The sequence below is a fragment of the Phyllostomus discolor genome, chromosome 3, assembly GCF_004126475.2.
Source record: "Phyllostomus discolor isolate MPI-MPIP mPhyDis1 chromosome 3, mPhyDis1.pri.v3, whole genome shotgun sequence".
NCBI classification, from domain to species: domain Eukaryota; kingdom Metazoa; phylum Chordata; class Mammalia; order Chiroptera; family Phyllostomidae; genus Phyllostomus; species Phyllostomus discolor.
This window is the reverse complement of record NC_040905.2, coordinates 203,392,997-203,419,577: the sequence shown is the minus strand read 5'-3', so window position 1 is coordinate 203,419,577 and position 26,581 is coordinate 203,392,997. Positions and strand designations below refer to the sequence as shown.

General features: G+C 39.7%; 1 protein-coding gene and 2 long non-coding RNA genes across 3 annotated transcripts in view; 1 reads left to right on the top strand and 2 right to left on the bottom strand.

Annotated features, from left to right (window-relative positions):
* MEGF9 (multiple EGF like domains 9) overlaps nt 1-12,351 on the top strand; it is an 88,105-nt gene extending 75,754 nt beyond the window's left edge. Inside the window, exons 4-6 of the mRNA XM_028513315.2 lie at nt 6,010-6,153; nt 6,687-6,956; nt 8,750-12,351. Of these exons, the coding sequence (XP_028369116.1) occupies nt 6,010-6,153; nt 6,687-6,956; nt 8,750-9,201 (866 nt within the window). The 3' untranslated portion in view covers nt 9,202-12,351. The remainder of the gene's footprint in view (nt 1-6,009; nt 6,154-6,686; nt 6,957-8,749) is intronic.
* Nucleotides 1,242-15,934, bottom strand: LOC118499793. Its single transcript, XR_004902328.1, has 3 exons — nt 13,710-15,934; nt 5,474-5,476; nt 1,242-1,253 (listed from the first exon to the last, which is right to left on the bottom strand). It is a non-coding gene; the product is annotated as an uncharacterized LOC118499793 (long non-coding RNA).
* An 807-nt stretch (nt 15,935-16,741) lies between these two features.
* Nucleotides 16,742-26,575, bottom strand: LOC118499790. Its single transcript, XR_004902325.1, has 3 exons — nt 25,941-26,575; nt 24,667-25,185; nt 16,742-17,650 (listed from the first exon to the last, which is right to left on the bottom strand). It is a non-coding gene; the product is annotated as an uncharacterized LOC118499790 (long non-coding RNA).
* Between the last annotated feature and the right edge of the window lie 6 nt (nt 26,576-26,581).

The window sequence follows — 26,581 nt, the reverse complement described above, 5'->3', positions numbered from 1 at the left end:
GTAAGCTGTTACAAAAGCAAATTTACATTATTAATTTCTACTGTATATGGATTTTGAGGGTTGTGATCTTTATTTTTATTAAAAAAATCTATCTTCAAATTTCTATATGAAATGCTTGAAAGTTGCTGGAGTTCTTGAAGTATTTTACAATAGGCATGTCATATATTTTATGATGTATTAATTTGTAATCAGAAAAAAATCAAGATAATAAAAATAAAAGTGATAGATGTATACCAGAGAAAATTTGAAAATTAGGAAAAAAAACTGTGAAGGGAATGTTGCTTCTTGCAATTACTGTTAGCATTCTGGTGTATTTATGTCTGGTCCATGTGTGATTTATTAATATTCGTTCTGCATAGCTGTGTGCCAGGTGCCTGTTCTTTTTAAGGTAGTATAGTATAGAAATTACCAGCCATATTAGTCTAGAAATGTTCAATATAATTTTTTTCATTTGTACAGGGGTAACACACTGTATTAAATATGTAAGGTCTTAATCCACATAGGTTTGAGTGCAGAAACTAATAAAGTATTCGCTAAATAATGAAAAAAACCTGATGAGTTTTATCACTAATCTTGTTTTCATCTTGACTTTTGAGATAACATATTTACCACCTAGGGCTATTTTTCTTACTGACTTCTCATTGCAGGGTATGTCTTAAAACAAATGGAAATAAGAAATCCTCCTGGGAAAAAATGGAATATTCTAACATTAATGGTTTAAAAGAATGAAATTATATTATCATAGGAACAAAGACAAGGCTTGGGGGTCTTATCTAGAATGGTAAAAAGTCTCCAAATACCAAACATGTAGGCCCATTAGTATTGCAGGAGCAAAGTTTTAAAAGTATATGTATTTACCATTTCTTAATAAGAGTAGCAATGTGACTTTTTCTTTCCATATTACAAATGACATGTCATTTGAATGCATCTTGCCCCAAACATCCATATTCTGTTACAGAACTGTTAACTTTTTTGAGGTGTATTTATGAGGGGGGACCCAAAAAACCTGGAATTTATCTATAAAAATTATATATTTATTCTTACGTGTTTAAACTTCATTCTCTTTCAAAGTACTCTCCATTTGATGCAATACACCTATGGAGATGTTTTTTCCACTGCTCAAAACAGTTTTTGAACTCTTTGATTTTGATGCCTTTCAGTGCTTCTCTTGTTTTTTTGCTGTGTGTTTCCACATCAGCAAAACGTTTCCCTTTGAGGAATTTTTTCATTGGGGAAACAACAAAAAAGTTGCTCTGGAAGTGAGATGGGGTGAATAGGGAGGGTGAATGGGGGTTGTTTTGGGTCAGAAACTGCTGAACACTCAGCATGGTGTGTGTGGGCAGGTGTGCTCATAAATCACCCATCATGAAATGGGCAAACTCATTGGAAGAGCCTTCAAAAAAATTTCACAGAAGCTGAATGCAGCCTTTCACAATGCCAGCTAGTACACTGATACAGATGGGTTCCTAGAACACTCGCCTAGCTGGGGAAGCCTGTACGGCAAGGGGCCTGCCCTCCAGAAGATAATTCCAGTTTTTTGTGTCTCCCCTCATATATTGAAGTTTAATACTTAATCAGAACTTTTTGCCTTAAAAATTATTTCCATTGGACATTTTTAATAGAGAGCAGGTAGACAAATTTTATATATAATGCAGATTTTGACTTTTCCAACCGATAGAACACTGACATTTAAAACTATTTTATTTTTAGAGTCAAAATCTGGAGTGTCTTTTTGGCTGTTTTTTTTTGTTGTTGTTGTTGTCACAAAGCTATATATCTAAAGTGATCAGAATACAAGAAAATCTGGAAAGAAGTCAATACCTTAAGTATTTATCATTGTATGAAGCTATACTACATTATTGTATATGTGACAGTATTATCACTATGAAGCCTTAAAAAGTATATGATTAAAAGTGATGATACTTACATGTGAGTTTAATTTAATTCAAGTGTAAATATTCAGATAATAATATTTGGAGATGTCTTTCCCTTAATAAGCTTATGAAGTTTTGGGGCTTCTTGTTGTAATAACTTAAGAATTGAAATTTGATTGAAAAACTAGAAGAAATGGATAATTCCTAGAAACATGTAACCTTCCAAGAATGAATCACAAAGAAATAGAAAACCTGAATAGATAGATTACAAGTAACGAAATTGAATTAGTAATTTAAAAACTCTCAGGCAACAGAAGTCCAGGACCAGACAGCTTCGAAGGTGAATTCCACCAAACAGTTAAAGAAGAGTTAATACCTATTCATCACAAGTTGTTCCCAGAAGTTGAAGAGGAAGGAACTCCTTACCCTGATACTAAAACCAGAGAAAGACATTGCCCACCCACCCGCTTCCATGCACACACAAAATTACACGTCAATATCCCTGATGAACATAGATAAAAAATTCTCAACAAAACATTAGCAAACTCAATTAAAAAATTCATTAATAGGATGCACCATGATCAAGTAGGATTTATTCCAGAGATGCAAGGATGGTTCAACATCTGCAAATCAATCAATGCGGTAAGCCACATTAACAAAAGGAAAGATAAAATCATATAATCATCTCAATAGCTGCAGAAAAAGTATTTGACAAAGTTTAACAAAGGCCATATATGGCAACCCCACAGCTAACATCTTATTCAGGGGCAAAAAGCTGAAAGCGTTTCCTCTGAGATCAGAAACAAGACAAGAATGCCCACCCTTGCCATTTGTACTCAACATAGCATTGGAAGTCCTAACTGTTGCTATTTGCAGACCATGTAATATTCTATATAGAAGATCCTAAAGACGACACACACACACACACACACACACACACACACACACAAAACTATTAGAACTAATAAATGAATTCAGTAAAGTCACAGGATATAAAATTAATATACAGAAATTGGTTACTAATGAACTATCAGAAGAGAAATTAAGAAAAAATTCCATTTACAATTGCTTCAAAAAAGAATAAAATACCTAGGAATAAATTTAACCAAGGAGGTGAAAGACCTGTACTGTAAAAACTGTTAAGACATTGATGAAAGAAATTGAACAAGAAACAAATAAATGAAAAGGTATACCATGCTCATGGATTGGAAAAATTAATATCATTAAAATGCCCATACTACCCAAAGCAATCTACAGATGCAATGCAACCCCTATCAAAACACCAATGGCATTTTTCACCAAAATAGAACAAAGAATCCTAAAATGTGTATGGAACCACAAATGCCCTCTAAGAGCCAAAGCAATCTTGAAAAAGGAGAACAAAACGGGAGGTATCATGCTCCCTGATTTCAAACTACATTATAAATCTATAGTAATCAAAACAGTATGGTACTGGCATGAAACAGACACATAGATCAAAAGAGTAGAATAGAGTGCCCAGAAATAAACCTATGCATAAATGTGCATTTAATCTATGACAAATGAGGAAGTGGAGACAAAGACAGTCTCTTCAATAAATGGTTTTGTGAAAACTGGACCATGTAAAAACTGGACCACTATCATACCATATACACAAGTAAATTCAAAATGTATTAAAGACTTGAATGTAAGACATGAAATTCTAAAACTTGTAGGAGAAAACACAGGCAACAGGCTTTTTTACATCAGCCTTAGCATTATTTTTTTGGACCATTCTCTTCACACAAGGGCAACAAAAACAAAAATAAACTAGATTCTTTGTTCTAAAAACGGTTTTGCACAGTGGAAGAAACCATTAACAAAACAAGACAACCCACTGAAGAGAATATTTTCTGGGAGAGAATATTTTCAAATTATTCATTTGATAAGGGCTTAATATCCAAAGAACTTATTATAAAAATATACAAATAATTTATTATTAAAAAACATACAGCCTGATTAAAAAATGAGCAGAAGACTTGAATAGACATTTTTCCAAAGATGATTTACAGATGGCCAACAGGCATATGAAATGATTCTCAACATCACTAATCATCCGTGAAATGCAAATCAAAACCACAATGAGACATTCCTCCATACCTGTCAGAATAGCTCTTATCAAAATGACAAAAAATAACAAATGCTGTGAAGCATGTGGAGAAAAGGAAACCCTTACACGATGTTGAGATTGTAAAATGGAGGTTCCTTAAAAAATTAAAAATAGAACTATCATATAATCCAGGAATTTCACTTCTGGGTGTTTATCCAAAGAATATGAAAACACTAATGTGAAGAGAGATACGCACCCCCATGTTCACTTTAGCATTATTTACAGTAGTCAAATATGTAAGCAACGTAAGTGTCCATCGATAGATAAATGGCCTAGAGAGAAGATTTGGTACACACACACACACACACAGGAATATTACTCAGCCATAAAAAGAGTGAAATTTTGCCATTTGCAACAACGTGATGGACCTAGGGAGTATTATGCTAAGTGAAATAAGTTAGATGGGAAAGATAAATACCATATGATTTCATTTATATGTGGAGTCAAAAACAAAACAAAGCACATAAACAAAGAAAACAAAACAGAAACAGATTCACGGAAACAGGAAAAAAACTGACGGTTACTAGAAATAGGGGGAAAAAGAAATGGGGGGATTATGGGGTGGGTGAAATAGGTGAAGGAGATTAATAGGTACAGGCTCCCAGTTATAAGTAAATCTCAGGACATAATGGACAGTGTAGGGAATATAGTTAAAATGTAGTAGTAACTTTCTATGGTGATAGATGGTCACTAGCTTATTGTGGGAATCATAAATATCAAATAACTGTGGTGTGGTGTACCCCTGAAACTAATAGGATATTATATGTCAATTTTATGTCAATAAAAAAGAATTGAGATTTGACATGTATGTTACTATTTTCATTCTTTTGTTTCTTCAAATCTTGCTCCAGTTGTCAGACCATTTTATTTCACAACCTCATTCTCTCTCCCCTTTTTTGTAAATATTTACTAGTAAGGAAATTTAAAAAACTCTTTATGGTTTTGTATTGAACTGTATTTTAGCTTATCATGTAAACGTTTGTTGTATTCCTAGATTTTTATGTAGTTTGCTCACTTTTATCACTTCTGTAATAGTTCTGAGTGTCCCTTTGAATGTCTGTAGGCCCCTAAAGAAGGAATGTAAATTACACTGCACTTTTTAATTTCTTATTTTCAGACACTGTGCTGCTTCAGTGCCTGTAGAATATAGTTACTAACAGGGTATCAAAAAGTGTTATTATAAAACACATAACTTTGTTTGCCTTCTTTCTTTTGATTTTTTATTGTTTTCATTTCATTTTTTGAATTTTTAAATATGAAAATGTATGGGGTACAATATAACAAATACCCATGTACTCACAACTAGAATAATGAACATTTTTACATTTTGCTTAATAAGTTGTACATATGCATATAGAGTTAGATATTTGAAATAGAGAATTTCAGGTAAAGCTGGAGTCCTCTCTGTTTTCTTCCATGGTCTCATTTTTCTCCTCCACAAAGGCAAGCAGAGCACACAATTTGCCAGCACCCTCTCAGACCATGTTTAATTTTTTACTGCATATGTATGTATCCATCTGCTTAGTGTATCTATCTGCTTAGTATTGTTTAGTGTGGTTCTTACAATTTTACAAAATAAGTAAGTATTCTCCTTCTGTATGTATCATTTTGCTTTTTTCAACCAACATTAAGATTTATGCATGTTCATAATGTATAGGTCTAATTCACTTATTTAATGCAGTATGCCAATGATTAAAATAGTGCAGTTTATCTATTTTCTTTTAATGAATTTAGGTGGTTTTTATTTTTTCTCTGCATATCCTTGGCCTACTTTCAGTATGTAGTCAGCCAATAAGGGCTTACTGCAACTCTGGTCACCTTTCCCTAAAGGGTTTACAAACTCACAGTGCAGACGTCAGATGGGGCGGAAGCTGAACTCTGTCCGGTTTCTACTCCGGGATTGTTCCTCATTGACTCCTAACGTCTTTTGGTTGCGTATGATTTATATAAAGTTACTGTGCTTTCGGAGTAAATATTTAACTTCTTAAAATAATTGGCTTCTTTTAGGTGCGTGTTTAAACTGCCAGGGGAACAGCAAAGGGGACCACTGTGAAGAATGCGAGGAAGGATTTTATCCGAGTCCTGACGCCACTACAGAATGTCTTCGCTGCCCTTGTTCAGCAGTGACGTCTACAGGCAGTTGTGTCCTCAGTAAGGCCTTTCTCTAAATCTTTATTTTTAAAGGAAGAATATGTGAATCAGTTATCGATAGGTACAAAATGTGTTGATAAGTGAAGTTCTGGGTGCTGTAGGTGAAAAGGAGTTATAAAAACAACAAAGGCTTTCGTTTCTAGGAATTGGCAGTCAAGTCCGCCTACGTATGGGGAATGACCCTTGAGGGAGGGATGAGGATGTTTTCGGTAAAAGCATATTCCATCTATCATGACGAAAGAGTAAGGGATAAAAAAAATGTGCCTAGCCCTTGTAATTATTCAGATTTCTTATGTAAACATACTTCTTTTGTTTTCTACCTAAATAGGCTCTCAGATGGCCCTATTATTTTCACAATAAATTGAACAATTAATAAATAAGGTGTAGGTTTTCAATTTGATCCCATGTGTCTCTTAAGTTTGAGAGGAGATAGTAGGGAAAGTTTTAACCCTTTTGAGAATGAGTAGTTGTTTTGCATTTCCCACTGTAGCTTGAGACTGGACTAAATTATTTTGGTGTTCTCTCTGTTTTAGAATTGGGTGAATTGGAACCTAAATGTGTCCAGTGTAAAGAAGGTTATACAGGCCAGAACTGCAATAAATGTGAAAATGGCTATTACAATTCTGACAGCATCTGTATGAAGTGCCAATGTCATGGCCATGTGGACCCAATTAAAACTCCAAAGATTTGCAAGCCCGAGAGTGGTGAGTGCATCAACTGCCTCCATAACACCACTGGGTTTTGGTGTGAGAACTGCCTAGAAGGTTATGTTCGAGACCTCGAAGAAAATTGCATCAAGAAAGGTAAACTTCACCTAAGGTTGTACGTTTAATATCTAAGCCTAGCACTGAAATTTTCAGGACAGCTGCCTTTAGCTTTATAAAACCTTCCAATCCCACAAGAGGAGTTTTCTGGAAATAGATGTTGATAGATATTTGCCTAAAGAGATTTCCTTCCATTCCTGCTGCTCTCCTGATATTCCAAAGTCAACTTCAGAAATTTGAGGACCAAGACCAAGTCATTGCAGTGTTTTCACATTTTCTCTTCATCTACTTTTATATTTATGTTAATAATTTAAAAGTCCTATCATTTTTTTTTATCCTTTGCTTCCTGTATTCTCATCACCTCCAGTGATCACCAAAGGTCTTCTTAAGTAGGGACTGCAGTCTGGTTAGAAGTGCCAGCTGAGAAACAAGAGCCCATGCTAGCATCTGTCCTAACTTTGGGCCTAATTTTCCCAGGCACGATGGAAGAAATAGTTATAGTATTCCTTCTGATCTTTAAAAGAAAAAGTTATTCCTATGGCAAAATGTTTCTTCCAGGGAGGTTCAGTAGGGTTTAGATACAAATTAATGATTAGAAATTTAGAATGAGTTAAGGGTATTCAGGCTTTATTAGGTCACAGAGAGATTAGAGCACATTTTTCTGTAAACCACCCTCCGATATTCTGACAGATGCTGAATACTGGGCTGATGGGACTTGGCCCGTGGCAGGGGTTGTCCTTCTGCCATTTTCTTGCTGTCCTTATTCGGTTGAGATCAAGGCTAAAAGCCTCAGGTTGAACCTGATCACCAACCTGGGTGTCCTGTCACTCAGTTCTCTTTCCCACTTGGAGGCATATCTTGTATATACTTAGCTGTCAGGACTGTGATGACTTTTCTTATTAGTTATTAAATAATGTAAAACATGCCTCTCTTTAGGATAGATTAATGTAGCTGATTGTGGTGATTAACTATAATGACAAAAGCGATCACTTCCTTGAATGACTACTATGTGCCAAGCACTATAAACATTAAATATAACAATGTTACATAGTATGTTATCTCATTTAATCCTTCTCAAGAACTTTGCAAAGCATATATTATTATTCCCATTTATAGATGAGGAACCTCAGTTTTTAAAAAATTAACTGACTTATCCATAACCACACAGTTCTACTTAATTCTAAAGCCTTTGCTATTTACACTGAGCTATGCTGCATTGGAAGTGCAAAGCATAGTATGTTAATTGTAGCTATAATCTACACAAAGGGAGAATTACTACATATGAAATTAAGAGCAGTCTTTTTTATCTCTTGACTGACATCAATTTTGGACATCTAAATTGTGTTATCTAGAAGTAACGAGAAATACAATTTTTTCTATTTTGTTTTGGCCTCCTTTGAACAGAAGTTTGCCCTTATGAAATGCCACCAGACATGCTGAACTTATTTTAGTCCAATTGTCATCTATCCCTGTCACTTTTAACCAAGTGATTTAGAAGTCAGTAGTGACATCTTTATTGCCTCTGCAGGAATTTGTTTGGCTCTATCCAAGAGTAAAGAAGGATGGAAAATTCCAACATTAGAATTTTTCCAAAGATTTTAATATAGATATTATATATTTTGAATAACAGCCATGGATATAATAATCAGGCTTTCTAGACCCTGATTCTTTTCACGATATTTCTCTTAAAATTATTTTTAACTTGCATGACCTTGAAGCAGAATATCATGTCAACATGCCATATCAACTTCCACTCCCATGTATTTCTTTTATTGTTTCTTAAAACTAGATAATTTTGTCTTTTACATTTCATTCTCTGTTTTTATTTTCAGAAGTTATTGTTCCAACACCTGAAGGTTCTACCATTTTGGTTCCCAATGCCTCTTTGACCACATCAGTGCCCACCCCTGTTATAAATAGTACACTTACCCCCACAACCTTGCAAGCTATCTTTTCAGTAAGCTCTGCTGAAAATAGCACTTCAGCTTTAGCTGATGTATCGTGGACCCAATTTAACATCATCATCTTGACTGTCATCATCATTGTGGTGGTGCTGCTGATGGGATTTGTGGGGGCTGTCTATATGTACCGGGAGTACCAAAACCGGAAACTCAATGCCCCCTTTTGGACCATCGAGCTCAAAGAAGACAATATCAGTTTCAGCAGCTACCACGACAGCATTCCCAATGCAGACGTGTCGGGATTGTTGGAAGATGATGCCAACGAAGTGGCTCCCAATGGGCAACTCACCCTGACGACACCCATGCATAACTACAAAGCCTAAGGAGCCAGAACTGTTCTCCTGGATTGCTAGACCACATGCTTGCTAAGACAGCGTTGGACCCCGGGCCAGAAAGAGCCTGGGCAGGATCTGCTGAGAGAGCAAAGGCATATAGTGCATTGGAGTTTCCAGGTACAGATTCATAATGCACTTAGCCTATTACTTTTAGTTTTCCCACGAAGATCTGAAGTAGTCACTGTCAATAAGGGACTTGACGTAAAGTATATTTTTGTACAAAACCACATGGGAGGATAGAAAGGCTGAACTCCATAGTGCAACCCTAATCCACTTTGACCTCCAAATAGACTCCTTGGGAGTGTTCACTCGACCAGCGGAAACAGGATGACGGATGTGGAGGGGGAGAGGACCGCCGGAAGACTTCATCTCCATTCCTGAAACATTTTTTAAAAGAGGGTCAGGGATGGGATTCATTTTTCTGTACTAAATAAGACATCATTGAGGAAAAGCCGATGTCTGGGCTGTACCACAATAAACAGTCTTGATTGTTTCTAGAACAGGAGCAGAAAAGTCCCAAGAAGGCCTTTAGAAGGGCTTGATTTTTCCTTCTGGAAGTCTTGCTCAGTGATAGCATTAAAGCACAGAATAAGCTAATGGTACAGACGGGAAGGCAACATCTAGGAGCAGGAAGCTGATACAGTCCTCCTTAGGGTCTCAGTGTAAATGATAAATTATCTAAAAATAAAAAAATATTCCTGCTTCTAGAGAAATAAGGTGTATATAGTTAATGTAGCATACCTGGTCAGCATTGTCTTTGTATCTATTTGTAAAAAAATCATGTCATATTTTATCATCTAGAATGTATTTGTACAGAAGTTAATGGCATAAAAAGAAAATATGGGGATTGTTTAAAATAATGTAAAATAGATGGCAATATTGCTAGAGCTGGGACTCTGGTGAGCATCAGTCATTTTTAGTCCCTCCTTGGACATTGTTGAAATTTATAAGAGGTTGAATGTTTCTAATCTTTCTTTCCCTTTCTCATTCTAAACGTAGAGTTTGTTCTTTGACTTATTAGAGATTCAAGCAATAGATTTTGAAGTCGGGGATTGGTAAGCGGGGCCACAGGCTGTACTCTCCAAGATACTCACCTAATTAGACATTAGCCACTCTCTATATTTTATATAGATTCATGTAGAACATATCCTCATTAAAAATGTTTTTTTAATGTAAAAGATGGTCTTCCAAAGGAATGAGAAATATTTTAGTTCCGAAAGAAAAGCCATCCTGTCACTTGGCATCCGGTTTTCATGCCTGTGAAATATTTCTGTGCCCTCCCCCCAGAGATCTCCTGCACTGGAACATCGCCCGTCACTCCTGTGCCGTGAGGTGTGCACCGTCTCTCTGCAGTGCTGCAGTCCGCCTGCTTCTTGTCCGGTTAGGGCGGCACTGTAGTTGCGTGCATGTGGTTAGTCCTTGTTTTTAGGCGCAGTTTTTTTCCTGAGGCCATCTACTATTGCTCATCTACTTTGATATTGACAGATTGTGGATTAAAGAAGTCAGGAAAAGCAGCCAGAAGACAACGATAGATATTTATTAGAACAGCAAACTGTCAAGTGGTTAGAAAAAGAGTAAAGACTTACTAGACCTAGGAAATCTAAGTTGGCAACTTTGCCAATTTCCCCAAAGGAAAACCCGGAATTTGGCCGCCCCTCTGTAGGAGACCATGAAGTTGTTCTCAGGGTTTGGAGACGATGCTCTGGAGGATGTGCAGGCGGATAATCCACTTCTGGTAACCTGAGGTGCTTCGGATATTTGGCCATTGCTCATGACAGTAGAGATTACATTATGTTATATTACATTAAAATAAGTTAATATTTCTATAGGCCTTTGCAGGTTGCAAAGCATCTCCCCATATGTGTTTCTTTTGTTCCTCACCATAGCCCCCTGAGGAAGTAATTGCTGTCCCTATTTCATAGATGAGGTTAAATGTCTTGTTTGAGGCCACACGATGTGTCATTATTAGGCTTGGAATTAGGACTCCTAACTCTGAAGCACATGTTATTTCAACTATATGCTAATGCAGAGATTGCTTAGCCACAGACACAGGAAAGCTGAGAAGAGGAGTCCCATCTGTAAATATTTCTAGTTTTTTAAGGACAAGGTACCATTCAGGGCCATACGGCTAAGAAGGATTTTGTGGAGAGAACACAAGAAGATTACTCTCTGAAGCCGGAATTGGTGATATAAAAATATCAGTTCATGCTCCATTCAAGTGACCCAATCCTTCCAAGCAGGGACAGAAAACCTGCTTCCCCCAGTGGCTGCCGCATGTGTGCATAAGATGTGCACTGCACAGTTTTAAGGAATTGTGCAAAGTGGCATACCTGCCCCCTCAAAGCCGGGGATTAGGGGTGGCGAGAAATAAACATTTGATTAACAGAAGCTGACCCAATAGAGAAAGGAGTGTTTATTGGGGTATAAGAGCCAAAGCCAAATAATCCAGATTCTGGCCAGATAGAGATTCCTTGAAACAGACCTTAGAAGGTATTGCAAACATTGAATCACAAAGAATATTGACCTTTAAATACTTCTGAACAGTCCTGGATCATGTTTTTACTTTTTCCCAATGGAAAACAATTAAGGACTTAAACATTTAAAATTTTATTTCATGCCCCCACTCTTTTCTGGTGGAAATAATATTGCTTTAAAATTTAATCATGAAGTGATCTACCAGCAAAATCAGACTAGAAAACGAGCGTGGTGTGCGTTATAAAAACAGTCACCGCTCTAACGCACGATCCCATGGACGAGGGCGCTCAGCACAAGTATCCCATCACTGCTTTACAAAGACTAGTATCAGGCTTTTTGGTCTAGAGATCAGAAACGTGTTTATTTTCAAATAAGACTGGTATGAATCATTGATAAATGGTAGATACTGCTATTAAAGATACTCTTATCATCATTAATTCCTTTTAGCAAGCACTTAAGCATTTCTGACAGTTAGATGCCCTAGGTAGTGATATTAATTATGTCCGTCCTCTCTTATTTTCCCCTCCCTACCTCTACTAATGGAATTTCTCCAGTTATAGAGAAAAATGATAATAAAAACTAAACCTCATTTATGCTAAGGTCCTATGGGCTAATAATGTGTTACTCTTGGGGATACCTGACTTTTAAGAGAGGAGAACAGGACAGGGAGTGGAGGAGAGAATGTTTGGGGGGAAGGAGAGAATTTGTAGAAGCATCAAATTACATGGCTACTTTCTAGCCCTGTATTCCCAGGAAAATTGACAATTGAAACAACACTCACTCACCCCCGAGCTCATTTTGGTCAGCTGAGTTGGTCATTTTGGAGGCAGAAAGCTCAACAGCAGTACTTCCTCCTGACAGCCTCAACTGGGATTGGGTTCTGACTTACCTTAGTCCCTTATTTTTTTTTGTAGGACATGTGGTGAACATAACACCCTTGTAATGAACATCCCCTGGTTCATACATTTTGAAGTATACATTTAGGAGCTGAATTTACACATCTTAAGGAAAGCTCTCTGACAAAAGTTCTGAAAAGTAAAAAGCAACCCAGTGTAGCCTGTTAGAGTAAGGAAAGCGTTTCTGGTCTCATCCACGAAGAACCTTTGGTCTGTTATGATCTTGAGAGTAAGGATTTTGGAAGCTAAAGAATTTGGTGTGTGGAGGGGAGTAATTATGGAAGGTTAATGCAAGTTTTCTCTTTACGCTCGAATCAGTGACTATGCCAAGGGGAAATGCAGGAAGAACACGCCAATTTATTTGAAGAAGTCATGTAATATCAAATGGACTAAAGGTTATGGATCATTAAAATGTCAGTGGCTGAGTGATGCTTTTCCAGAGGCAGTTGGGAACCTGTCTTAACATGCAGTAACTGCAATGGCAGCCCTAGAATGTGAGCCCAGGGCTGCAGACTTACGTTAATGCAAAAGCTAAATGATTTAAAGTTAGCAATTTTAATGCTAGGCACAAGCACTCTGTAATACATTAAATTTCAGCCCAAGCAATTAGGGAATGTTTCTGAAACATTAAACTTGTATTTATGTCACTAAAATTCTAACACAAATTTTAAAAATGTGTTCTCATACCTATGCTGTACTAGGCTTCATGATGCATTTCTAAATTTGTGTATGATTTGAATATATAAAAGAATTTATACAAGAGTGTTATTTAAAATTATTAAAAATAAATGTATATAATTTGTACCTATTGCAGATTCGTTGTTTTTTACATGGTCAGAGCGGTTGGAAGTCTTTAGACATGTGTCACAGATCATTCTTTTCCAACCACATGGTGAAATCCTGAATACTTCATTTGTTGACTATGCGTTATGTTTTAAGAATTTCCTTTAAAGAATGTTTTCCACTTGGGAATAAAGTGCCACATGAGGAAGATTCCCCCCTTAGAACAAAACAAAAACAACACACCCTGAGGGAAAAAAACATATATTGACACATATTCCTGTTTGCGCTCTTGTTTGTCCCCTCAGATCCATTGGGGTTTCCATGGAAATGTTATAGAAAAACTTTGGATTCCTTTTTCATTCATGTAAAACATTTTTTTTTGTTAGTATAAATTTGAAGAGCCACAACCATGTCCTATGGGTCGATGAGATAACTGGTAATGAGAGCACATCTTTTTGTTATTTTAAGGTGACCTTGAAGATCCCTATTTGACAAAGTTCAGTGGTGTTGAATGGGATGCCATTTGGAGACCCAAAAGGTACTTTGAAAAGAAGAAAAACGAAGGTGTTTCTCTGTGCTGACAGCTTTGTAAACTGCAACTGGTTTATTCAATGTCAGTTGTTGATATTTAAACTTTAAAACTCTATTTTTCTTTTCTAGTCATACAAGAAAACAAGTTTTATTAATGCATAATCCCACATTATAATTTATACATAGGGTTCTATGCATGTAGATCTATGATGTGCGTGAATGGGGTATTATTTTAAGAAAACAAAGATAAGCATGGTAGAAACCTAAGCAAATTAAAATTTCAAGAGAAAGTAAATTATTCTAAAAATTTACCACAGCAAGAGGAAAAATATTACTTCTATACAAGCATTGTAAGTCATACTTTTGGTGAAAGTAGATCAAGTAAAGACATTTACTAGATTGCATTATCAAAATTGGTTGCAGTCATTTTCCACAGAAGTATGAGTGTTTTTAAAAATTACACATGCTTCACTAGAATTAAACCAGCAACTTCAAAGTAACAAGTATGCTTCGTTACACTTAAAAAGTTGAGTTAAATTCAAAATAACCAAATGTTTTTCCTGAGATGATAGTAGCAGGAGTGTTAACTGATGGGCTGAAAAGCAACATTCTCAGTGAATGTTAAGTCATAATTTATGGTAATTTTTCAAGACAAATTGATGAAGAAATTGTCATAACCATTGTATAGGCTTCCTAATACTTCCGTTTGCAAAATGAAAGCCATCGGGCGATGTTAAATTTAAAATGCGTTGCCAGTTTGTACCAATAGGTAGGTTTTAAACGTTGTGTGTTGAATGCCGAACTTCAGATAGCTGCAGAACAAAACAGTCCAAATGTTTTCATTGTGTGCAGGAAGAGTAGGTTTGGGCAATAAAGGAAGTATTTGGAGGGAAATCTTCTTTTGTGGTTTCCTTTGTGTTATCAGCCCAGCTGCTGAGGTCCTACAGGTCAGCGTTGTTTTTCCTAGTCGCGGGCCCAAGTAAGGAAGAGCCTTGTCCCATCCTGCGCACAACCACTCTAACCCGGTCATGTTAAACGTGGGTAGTTTCCTATCTGTGCCAGGTTATAGGATGCTTCTCTCCCTTTGCTGCTGCCGTTTCTTCTATCCGAACATTCAGGAGAATGTTTCTTCATTCTTTGCAACCCCCTGATTAAAAAAAAAAAACCTCATCAATCTGTAATTCGTATCTCCATTTTGTCCAATGAATACTTCTGTTATTGCACATATTTCATTGTAAATACTTGTTATTGCATGTCTTCCCCAGTAGACTCTGGATTCCTTGAAGCCAGGGGCATTTGTTCCTCTGCCTCTAGTGTCTGGCACAGTGCTGGCACTCGTGCTCAGTAAGTGGTGGTTTAAAACAAAGGTACTTGACAGATACAAGAGTTGCTGTGTGAACTTATTTGGCAGAGTATTATGAGATATCATATTCAGTAGATAAGACAATATTTTTAATTTAATAGAGATGTCAGCAAATGGGCATCAGAGGGTCTGAGAAACTGTTGAAATTGTACGTTGGTTTGTGAATACAAACAATTTGTGTGTGTGTGTGTGTGTGTGTGTGTGTCTGGAGAACGGTCCATAACCTTAATCATAGTCTCCAAAGGATCTATAATCCCAAAGGACTAACAACTAACTGGATGGGGATTACTCTGTGTATTTCAGCAATAAAAACCCTCCCACTGAATAAAAATCGGTTCAGCCTCGATTCAAGAAATCCGCTTCAGGGAATGCCTCATAATGAAATGACCTAAAAAGCAGAGACTGCTGGGCAAAAAAATGACGTTTTTTCCCAAAGTTCTATATAAAGTTCAAAAAGAGAGACAGACTCTAGGTGTTCAACAACAGAGCGTGTGCTGTTATGTTGTGTGGCGTGGTGCACACACTTGTTGAGATAACATAGTCATTAAAAAAGAATAAGGAAGGCCCAGACTGGTGGGGCTCAGCTGGTTCGGTGTTGTTCCTCAAAGCGAAGGGTTGTGGGTTTGATTCTGGTCAGGGCACACGCCTGGGTTGCAGTTTTGATCGCCAGTCAGGGCGCATATGGGAGGCGATTGATCTGTGTTTCTCTCTCACATTGATCATTGATGTTTCTTTCCATTCCTTTCTCCCTCCCTTACCAGCACCCCCTAAAGAAAAAGAATAAAGAAGAATGATTAAAAACAGTCAAAATGAAGGAAAACAGGACATTTTAAACATGTGCATGCAATCCAACTTCTGGTATATATCAATAGTTTAGAGAAACTCTTCTGTATGTACACCAGGGCCCATGTTTCAAGTTCTTCATTGAAACATCATTGGTTACAGCAAAATAATAATTGGAAACACCCCAATTGTCTGTCAGGAGGAGAATGCATAAGTTATGGTCTATCCATGTCCTTTGAACATGATTTTATGCAGTAGTCAAAAAATGAATGAATTACAACTGTATATATCAATACAGATGAATCTCAAAAACATAATGTTGAGTAAAACAAGTCAAAGAATATATACAATATAATTTCTTTTATGTAACGGTCAAAAATGGGAAATGGAATATGTTATTTAAAAGCACATACATATGTGGGGAAACTAAAGAAAAATAAGGGAATGACTAATACAAAAGCAAAGATAACTTTTTTGGAAGGAAGAGTGTGATGCGTAAATGACTCCAAAGGTATCGGTGCTGCACTTTCTAAGGCATGTGTGAGAGAAACATCAATGTGAGGGAGGAACATCGACTGGCTGCCTCCCATATGTGCCCTGACCGGGGATGGAACCCACAACCTTTTGGTGCACAGGATGATGCTCCAACCAACTGAGCCACCTGGCCATGGCCATTGCATTTTTTAAAAAACTCTCTGCGTTTATACACACACATATACTTTGGTATATAGATGACATTTCATAGTGAAAATTTTTAATAAGATATAAACTGGTAGATAAAACATGATTTCAACTATGTTGGAAAATATAGAAAATGTTTGGAAGGAAACACCATAACTTGGTGATATCTATACTAAATAAAACAAATCCACTACCTTTATTTCATAATGGTAAAAAAAATTCATCAGGAGGATACAGCAATCATGAATGTTTATGCACTTAGTAAGAGCTTCAAAATACGTGAAGCAAAAATTGTTAGTACTGAAAAGAGAAACAGGCCAATCCACAATTATAGCTGGAGACTGCAACCCCCTCTAAATAATGTATAGAACAAGGAGACAGAAGATTAGTAAAAACAGAACACTTGAACAACATTGTCACCAACTTGACTTAATTGACATAGAACAGTCACCCAATAATAGGATATATTAGAAAATTAAGCTAATTAAATATAACAACATATAAAAAAGATAGTACTTCATGACCATCTGGGGTTTATCCCATGAATGAAAGATTGGTGTAGTATTTGAAAATCAATCAACATAATGCACACAGATTGAAAAAGAAAAATCATATGATAATCAGGTCGGTATATGCAGGAAAAAAATCCAACATTCATTCATGATAAAGATGATGACGAAGAAGAAAAGATGAGGAAGAAGCAGGGGGAGGAAAAGAGACCCTCTACTATTACGTTATCTGTCCAGTTTGAGGGCTGGGACTGTTCATCTTTCATCCCATGGCCAAGCAGAGGCCCCGGTACCTAAAAGAGCTCAATACATATTATGAAATGAATGAGTGACTGAGCATGCTGTATGGTAGTTTTTCACTGGTAAGTGTCGCAAAGACACGTACTGCCATTTTCAGGCTGTGAATTAGAGCAATCCTAACACAGAAAACAAATACACTGGGCAGCACCAAGGTCACTTGTGAGTAGGGATGTTTTTGAGCGACCCTAGGAACAAGCAGCATAAAACTTCCCTCTGTGGAATGGTGCTGATGAAGCTCATTCCTCCAGTGCAGGGAGATCGCGCCCAGACTGGATCTCGCATAGCCTCAAACTCTGTGGCATGTGCTGACGGGGTAGGAAGTCTGCTATGCGGATACTTTTGGCGCCCTCCCCTTCCTGCCTTTATTTTCAGTAGCTTCAGAGCCAACAGGCTATAGTTCAGCTTTACAATTTCCCCCAAACGTTTTCTAAACGGGCTATTGTTATCTTTTATCACCATAGCTCAGGGATGATCTAGCTTCGTTTTAAGAAGCTATTTTTTTACCAAGAGATGAGATTCTTCCAGACAAGGATAAAGACACTAATGGTTGTCTATTAAGATTGTTTCGTCGAGATAATTATTTTGGGGTAATTAAGCAAATTGTATAGACTCCAACGGGCCATTAATCCCCAAAGGAATCTTGTGAAATGGAGAGACCTTCCAATTCTGCAGCAAGGGTCAGAGTTTGACAACAGTGAGGTTTTGAATTTCCTATAGTAAAAATGAAAAGGCAGCAATGGTGTCAGGTATTGGTCCTGGGTACAGAATTAACTTTGTCGACTTATAATCTGTTGTTGTATTAAACCTTGTTGTATTAAAATAGACCATTAAAGCATTTAATTAAGGGTTAAAGTATCAGTTAAGTACAGCAAACGGGAGGCAGAAGTTCACCAGCAACCCCGGGCTACAGGTTACATCAGCAATTGGCACCTAAGTAACTGAGCTGAGTTTCCCAGCAACCCACGGCACAGATTACTTCGCTATTACTATCTAATTACAGGGTGCATCCTGGAGTAACAGAAAGAAAACTTCTTTGAGCTCTAAAAAACACTCGCTTGCAGTACAGAGAGCATCAGCTTTGGAAACAGAGGGATACGGATTCCAGTGCGGGCTTTATGACCGCAAGACCGTGTGCGAGTTAATGCGTGGCTCCTAGTGCTACCTACTGCCCATCTCTGTAACGGAATCACGGTGCCGACCTCTTAGGGTTGCACTGAGGATAGATGAAATCTTATATGTGAAGCACCCCGGCACATGCCACGTCTACATGAAGGATAATTCCTTTCTACTCTGCCTTTTATTTACGAGATCTTCAATAAAAGCTTTAGAAAAATGCTGTGAGTGGAGAATTGGATCAGGTACCAGGGGGCTTGTTTTCTGACAAGTATTGGAATAAGGCCACTCCTAAGTTTTAGGTACATTTGGAATGAAATGAGATACACTTCTAAGTTGAACTGCTGCTGCTTCGGTGTGTTCAGGGGCAGCCTGAGGCTGCATGGCAACCACAGGAGGCCGGGCTGGGCAGCATGGCATCTCGTAGGATTCCTGTGGTCCTGAGGGTGTCACGAGAGTTGCCATGTCTGCCTAGGGGGAGTGGGTGGGGAGTGGGCACAGCAGTGCCCCCTCATCTGTGGTTTCGGTTACCTGCGGTCGACTGTAGCATGAAAATATTAAATGGAATATTCCAGAAATAAACAATTCATGAGTGTTAAATGCTGTGCTGTTCTGAGTAGTGATGAAATCACATACCACACTGCTCTGTCCCGCCCTAGATGTGAATTAGCCCTTTGTCCAGCACATCCTCGTTGGAAATGTTTCTGCCCGCTAGTCCTTAGTACCCGCCTCGGTTGTGAGAGAGAGCCAGCAACAGAGAGAGGGAATATTCACATCTTCTGTTACAGTATTTTATCATACAGGGAGCTGGCAAATGTCCGTTTACAGTTGTGAGGCTGTGAAAAAGTTTATTCTTGTATTATTATTTATTATTATACCATTTATTTGTATTTCGACTGTAAACCTACTTTTGCCCACCGCTGTAATTGTTGTTTTATTACTATTGTTGTTCATCTCTTACTGTGCATACATTAGGTGTATATGTATGTATAGAAAAAATAGTACATATAGAGTTTGGTACGCTCTCTGGTTTCAGGCATCCCCTGGGGGGCCTTGAACGAGCTGCCTGAGGACAAGGGGGACCTCTGTGCTGTGAGGCGAGGCGAGCACGGGCCTGCACACTGAGGCCGTAGTCTGGGCTCTCACCCATTTACAGAGGAAACTGGGACGGGCTGCTGAACCCGCTGAGGTCTCAGGTTTTCTACGGGTACCTCTAGGAGATGGACTTAAATGTTCCCTGTGAGGGGCCGTTTCCTCTTGTATTCTACTAGGTGGGGAGGGAAGAGTGTGTGGGATAGGATCATTAGTTCCGATTAAGATGGATTAGTTCCTTCTTTCACCAACATGTTTTAAACACCTAGCATCTGCCAGGCACTGTAATAGAGAGCCTAGGATACAGAGTGAAAAGGTCCTGCTCTCACAAGAAGCCAGACACCGAAGTGCACACCCACTGGATGATTCCAGGTGTGTGAGACTCTAGACAAGATCAGTCTTTGATGACCGAAAGGAGGTCGGTGGTTTGCTCAGGTGGAAGGCGGACTGCCTGGGACCGGGTCACAAGGAAACGTGTGGGGTCGTGGGCATGTTTCGTATCTGTGCCGGTACAGTAGACACTAGCCTCATATGGCTATTTAAATTTAATTAAGATAAAATTTTTTAAAAATTCAGTTCCTCAATCACATCTCCAGGGTTCAACTCTACTGGATAGTGCCGATTTAGAATATTTCCATTGTCCTGGAAGGTTCTCTGGAGACCACTGTTCTATGTTTTGATTGTGGTGGTGTTTACATGGATAGATAAATTCACCCAGACTCATCAGAATGCATACTTAAAATGGATGCATTGTACTGTATGTAAATTACATCTCAATGAAGTTGATTTAAAAGTCCTGCTCTCAAGAAGCTCATAGCCCAAAAGTGGAGACAGTGGAGTTAACAGTTAGAGAGCTGGGTGAGTGCAATAAGAGATAATCCCGGGGTGTTCTGGACGTCCAGAGGTTGGGCAGCTATCCAGACAGGGTCCCAGAATTTTCTCTGAAACCATGGTTGGGGGAACTCTGGAAATTAGGGAGAAAGGGGGAAGGAAAGCTACTCTTATAGTCTGTAAGAACCACTAGCACAGAGTTCCTTTGGGTGAGTTAGAAAAATATTCCCCCTCTTTGGAACACACTCGGCTTGGGAAGCAGAGCATGGACTGGACTTCAGCCTCCGCCCATCCTCTGGCCGGGCGTTCTCACGCAGGGCACAACCTGTGCTGCGCGCTGGTGGCCTGCCACACAGAGGGGAAGGCACACGCAAGGGCAAAGAGCCTCCCATCCATCCCTTTGAGGAAGTAGGTGCTGCTGCCTCTTCCTTGTGGTCCTTCCCTAGGAACTGACGAAAGGCAACTTGACTACTCTCCTGAAAGTCATAATCAAGACATTGATGCTTTTTTTTTTAAATCTACAAAAGGTCCAGAGAGTTGATTAATTCAATTACCTTTCTTTGCCTACAGCTACTGTTGGTTTACATATTTAAATGTGCAGCTGGGAAGGGTGCTGAAAAGCTCTTCCTGATACCCCGGGAGAGTTTCCCCAATGAATTGACTCTCTCATATTCAGCCTCTGCGTTTAGAAGCATGGGGATCTGGCCATGGTACTGTGGATGATCGATTTAGGCAATGAGATCATTTTCCATTTTTACTGATGAGAGAGAGAGAGAGAGAGAGAGAGAGAGAGAGGAAGAGAGAGAGAGAGGGATTTGTTGTTCCACTTATTTATGCATTCTTTGGTTGATTCTTGTATGTGCCCTGACCAGGGATCAAACCCGCAACCTTGGAGTATCAGGATGATGCCTGAGCTAATTGAGCTCCCCAACCAGGGCTGGGCAGGGAGATCTTGATTTGGAATGTATCCAGACCTTCTATAAGTTTTAAGAAGTTCAGAGTTGCCAGATTTGGGGGATTAAGTAATTGAGGCCCACATTTTATTCTCTGTCACTAAATAGCTGTATGGTTTTGAAAAAAATCAGTTCATTCCTCTTGAGCTTCCGTTTCCTCACCCATGACGGAACTCGTCTCTGAATTGTGAGAGACCATTGAGGGATGAAGAATGTGACACGGGCTTTGTAAATGGCGTTACATTAAACAGGGATTTTATTTTACTTCCGCTGGCCTTAAAAAGTGAGGCGCCGGTGCCCACCTGGCCTGTGCAGGTTTCCGTCCGGCCTCTGCAGGACACAGATCTTGCCTCTCAAACACCTTCCCCAACCCCTCAGTCAGATTGACTCAGTCTCTCCTCTGTGTGCCCCTGGAGTCTTACTGTTATTTTTTTATAACAAGTATTTAAGATGTTTTACATTGATTTATAACTACTTATGTGCAGTTTGACCAGCTTACTGAAGGCAGGGTAGCAGTGGCTCAGTGAAAGGCACTATGGCGTGGTGATGAAGAACAAGGGCACTGGATTGAAATCTGGGTTCAACTCCCAGCTCCACCACTTAGCTGCTGTGTGGCCAGGCAAATCCCTGTCCTCTCTGAGCCTCCGTTTGTCAGTTGTCAAGTGGAGCAAGATTGGTCCCTGTTTTATAGGGCTCTTGTGAGGATGGACTGTCAAGCCCTAACACAGTGTGTGGCACACAGAACGTGTGGTGAAGGGGCATCGATGTCGCCATCCAGTGAGTTTACAGATAAGAAAGTAAGCCCAGAAAGGTAGCCTGGCAGGTCTAAGATGACACCGTGCTGACGCCCAATCTAAGTGACCCCGTCTAGCCCAATAATACTCATGTTGTTCCCTTTGATAGGGGACATTTCTCACTCCTCTCCCCATCTTGAGAAAAGTCAGGGCTTTGAGTTAATTCAACAAACTGGCCTTGAGCCCTATTAAGTGCATAGCCTGGGGCTAGGTGTTGGGCCTAGAAGGCAGCACTGGCTTAGTCACCAGATGCAGTGGAGGAGACTGCGGGCACTCCCTGGGAACTGGGCAAGGCCTGCTGGGGAGAGTTTTTCAGAGCAGGGGTGGGGGTGGTGTGCTAGAAGAGGTGCTGACCTTGAGACCAGGCAGGCCTGGCGTTGAACCTTGACACATCTATGTATTCAGAGAGCGACTTGGCCAAATCTAGGACAAATGTATAACACAAGAAATCATGGTAGTAATAGATTATAACCCATAGAATAAAGCAAATATCCACAAGTTCATGTGGATTGAAATAAACGACTGAATAAATGGGGGAGAAGAGAAATCTCTTCCTTATATTAGAATTCCAACGAATAAATATAGAAGGCATGATAAAAATTGGAAATCACCAACTGGGGAACACCATTGTAGTAATTGTTTTGGGTAAGAATTTCCAATAGATGATAAAATTAGTGGGTGAAAGTTTGATTCAAGACAAGACATTTACATAGTCTCAACTGTCACCCCCAAGACTCTTATTAATTATAGGAAAATAGTAATTTTATCAGGAAGAATCTTGGCAGATACCACCTTAGTCAAGAGATTAGAGCTAATACCACCAATTAGTGAGACATCTTAACATCATCTGCCTCCTGATAACCCGAGAAAGGCACAGCATCGCTTTTGTGTTATTCTTGCCCAAAGAGCATAATCTCCATGGAACCATAAGGAAACACCACATGGACACAAACTAAGAAACATTCCATCAAATAACTGGCAAGAACTTTTGTAAAGTGTCACTGTCATGAAAGAAAGAGACAAAGACAAAGGGCCTGTCACCAATTAGCGGACTGTAAGGAGACAGGACCACTACATGCAGTGGGGCGGGAAAGGGGCACCGATGGGAAAACTCATTACATTCCAGCAAGGTCTGTAGTAGATCATACTGTATCAGTGTGATTTCTTATTTTTGCCAATTGTGCTATGGTTATGTAAGGTGTTAATATTTTAGGACGCTGGGTGACGACAATACAGGGAATTTTTCGCAACTTTTTTTTTTCTGCCTGCAGTTCTTTGTAAATGAAAAGTCAAAAAAGAGAGGAAGGGAAAAGGTGGCCTTTGGCCAATCTCTCCTCCCTCTGAGCCTCAGTTTCCTCATTTGTAGAGCAGGGCAACAATTCTAATCCACTTCCCAGAGCCACGAGGATAACATGAAATAATGCAAAGTAGCAATCTGTGCGTATTTATCCTATTAAAAGGTATTCCTGCTGCTAGTGGTGGCAGCCCATGTGTCTTGATGAGATAACTGAACTGCTAAGACTTCAGGAGGGTTGTACCCTAATGAGAAACATCTGGCTGCGAGCGACTTCCTCACAGCCATTGGATATGACCTTGCCTAAGGAAATAATAATGCCAGCTTTGTGGCGGGGTGGCTGCTGTCAAAGAGATGGCGCCAGATAGCCCAGACAGCTGGTGAGAGTGACGTCACTGCTAGGCTTGGCAGAAAGAAAGGCCGTGGTGAGACAGAGATGGGGCAAAGGGCTTTGTCCCTGACCATGAAAACAGGAAAAACAACTTCCCAAATAGCCTATCCTTTGTACGATGGATTCTATTTTCAGTTCTCAGGGTCGCTAAAGGGTTTAGCACAGGATCCAATTTTTTGAAAAGGGGCACTGGATTAATTATAGAGAGAATGCCTCACAGGCTCTTATTTCTTTATAGTTTCCAAAGTATCTAATTAGATAATGCTGCTGTGTGAGCTCAGCATTGTCTGCCCTGCTTTACACGTGGGAAAACCAAGGAGAGGCGAGGGGAAGAGGCTGCAGGTCACAGGATGTGAGAGGGCTCTTGGCGCCAGCATTCAGGTGCCTAGACTCCCGGGCCGGCCATTAGGCTGTCCTCATTAAGATTCGCCTCAGGGCCACCTCGAAGCAGTTGCCCAAGGAGTCTGCTGAACACGCCCATGAAATACCCTTGTCTGGATGTAGATATCATCTCTTCACTGTAAATTCTAAAGTGGAGAAAAAGAAACAAGCAGGGAAGACAGGCTGCCTGAAACAACTAGTACTTTGGAGTTTAGAGAGACCGGAGCTCAAATCCCAGCTCTGCCACTTACCAGCTGTGAGAACTTGGGAAAGTCATTTTTACCTCTTTCGGCCTCAGTATCCTCATCTGTAAGTGACATGGGGGTACTAGTAGACCTACTCCGGAAGGTAAGACTTCTTCCTTGTTTCCTTGCTCAAGGGTTTCATCCGCTGGATGGAAAGTTAGTTCCTTCATTTGAGAAGTGATGATTTGTAACCCAGCCTCCCTCATCAGCATAGAGTTGGCTGTGCATCAGTAGCATTGAAAAAAAAAACCCCACTAAGAAATAGCCTTCAGAGCTGTGAGGTCCTGAGATATCCATCCAGTCCGACCCTCTTATTTTACAGATGTAGAAACTGAGGCCCAGCGCAGAGGAGTGGTTGGCCAAACATCCCAGAGAGTCAGTGGCAGAAGCAGCTCCCTACTTTTGGACACACTCATCTCACCGGCTGCAGTTAGCACTGTCAAGAACTGTTGGCTCCTGGGCTTCAAGCACTGCGCCTTCCCTGGAGCCAACAGGTTCCTGCCCACTCTGTCTTTCAGGGTGTTATTTTATTGCTGATTCTGGGGGTGGTTGAAGATCTGGAAAAGGAAGAGGGACAGGCACGGGGCAAGTTTTATAGGCTTCAAGAACACAGGGACACACACACACACAGAGGGGAGAGAGAGTGTGAATATGGGATAACTCTTTTTTTTTAAATCAAATTGCACATATTTTTAAAGATTTTATTTATTTATTTTTAGAGAGGGAAGGGAGGGAGAAAGAGAGAGAGAGAGAAACATCAATGTGTGCTTGCTGGGGGGGCTGTGGCCTGCAACCCAGGCATGTGCCCTGACTGGGAATCGAACCTGCGATGCTTTGGCTTGTAGCCCGCGCTCAATCCACTGAGCTACGCCAGCCAGGGCTGGGATAACTCTTTGACTGAACTATTACAGGTATCTCAGGTCATCCTCACATCCTTGCAGGATAGGTTTTAGCCCCATTTTCCAGATTGATTGAATCATTCAATATATATTTTTAAAGACCTGTTGGGTGGCAGGCACTGATATGTGTTGGGGATGTAACAGCAAACAATTCAGAATACAGTCTCTGTTCTCATGGAGCTTCCAAGAGGCCTACATTAAAAACAAACAACCAAACACACACACACACACACACCTATACTAGCAGAATGTGGTAAGAGCCACAGAGGAAAAACAAGAAAGGGCTTGATTTAGGTTAGAGGATTAGAGAAGGCCTCTTTTGGAAAGTAACACTTAAATTGAAGAATGAAAAAACTGAGACCGAGGGTGGACTTGTATATGCTTAGAGGAAAAGTCACCATCAACCCACTTACCCATCTTTTCAAGTTATTTTCATGCAGGACTCTTCTGACACCCTGTAGAGGACGGTAGAGCAACCTTGAGATGGGGAGACGAAGTCTGGGTCCTCTGGCCAAGCTCTGCCCCAGTTATCCAGATGTTTGGTGATGGCTCTGTGCTTTAGGAAAGGCAGCGGGACTTTGCGGAGTCGCGACGCTGCTGGCTGGCGCCCCAGACCTGCCTCCAGTTCACAGGCTTACTGTGCATGACTTCGGGAGAGTCGTTTTGTCTCTCCCGGCCTCAGTTTACTGATGTTAAGTGCATTTGAGACCTAAAGGTAAAAAAGAATCACTAGGAGAGTCTGGCGAGTAAGTGTTGCTGACCACTTGGCTCATAGGAATGAGCTTGTTTTAAATTAAGTGTGCAAATTACTACTGGAGTTGGGGTTCTACAGGTAAGGATTTTTCTAAAGGGAGACAGCATAGGATTATCTGGTGAATTTCAAGTCAAAGCGAAGCAAGTCTTTTGGAAGAATAGACTGTAGTGTTCGTGGTCATTATCCTGGAAAGCATCGAGCAATTTATGAACTCTGAGGGTCCGTAAGTGGCCGGACCCCCAAACTCCCGCTTAAAATAACGGACCATGGCCAGCCTTAGCCCTCAACAAAGATGGAGCC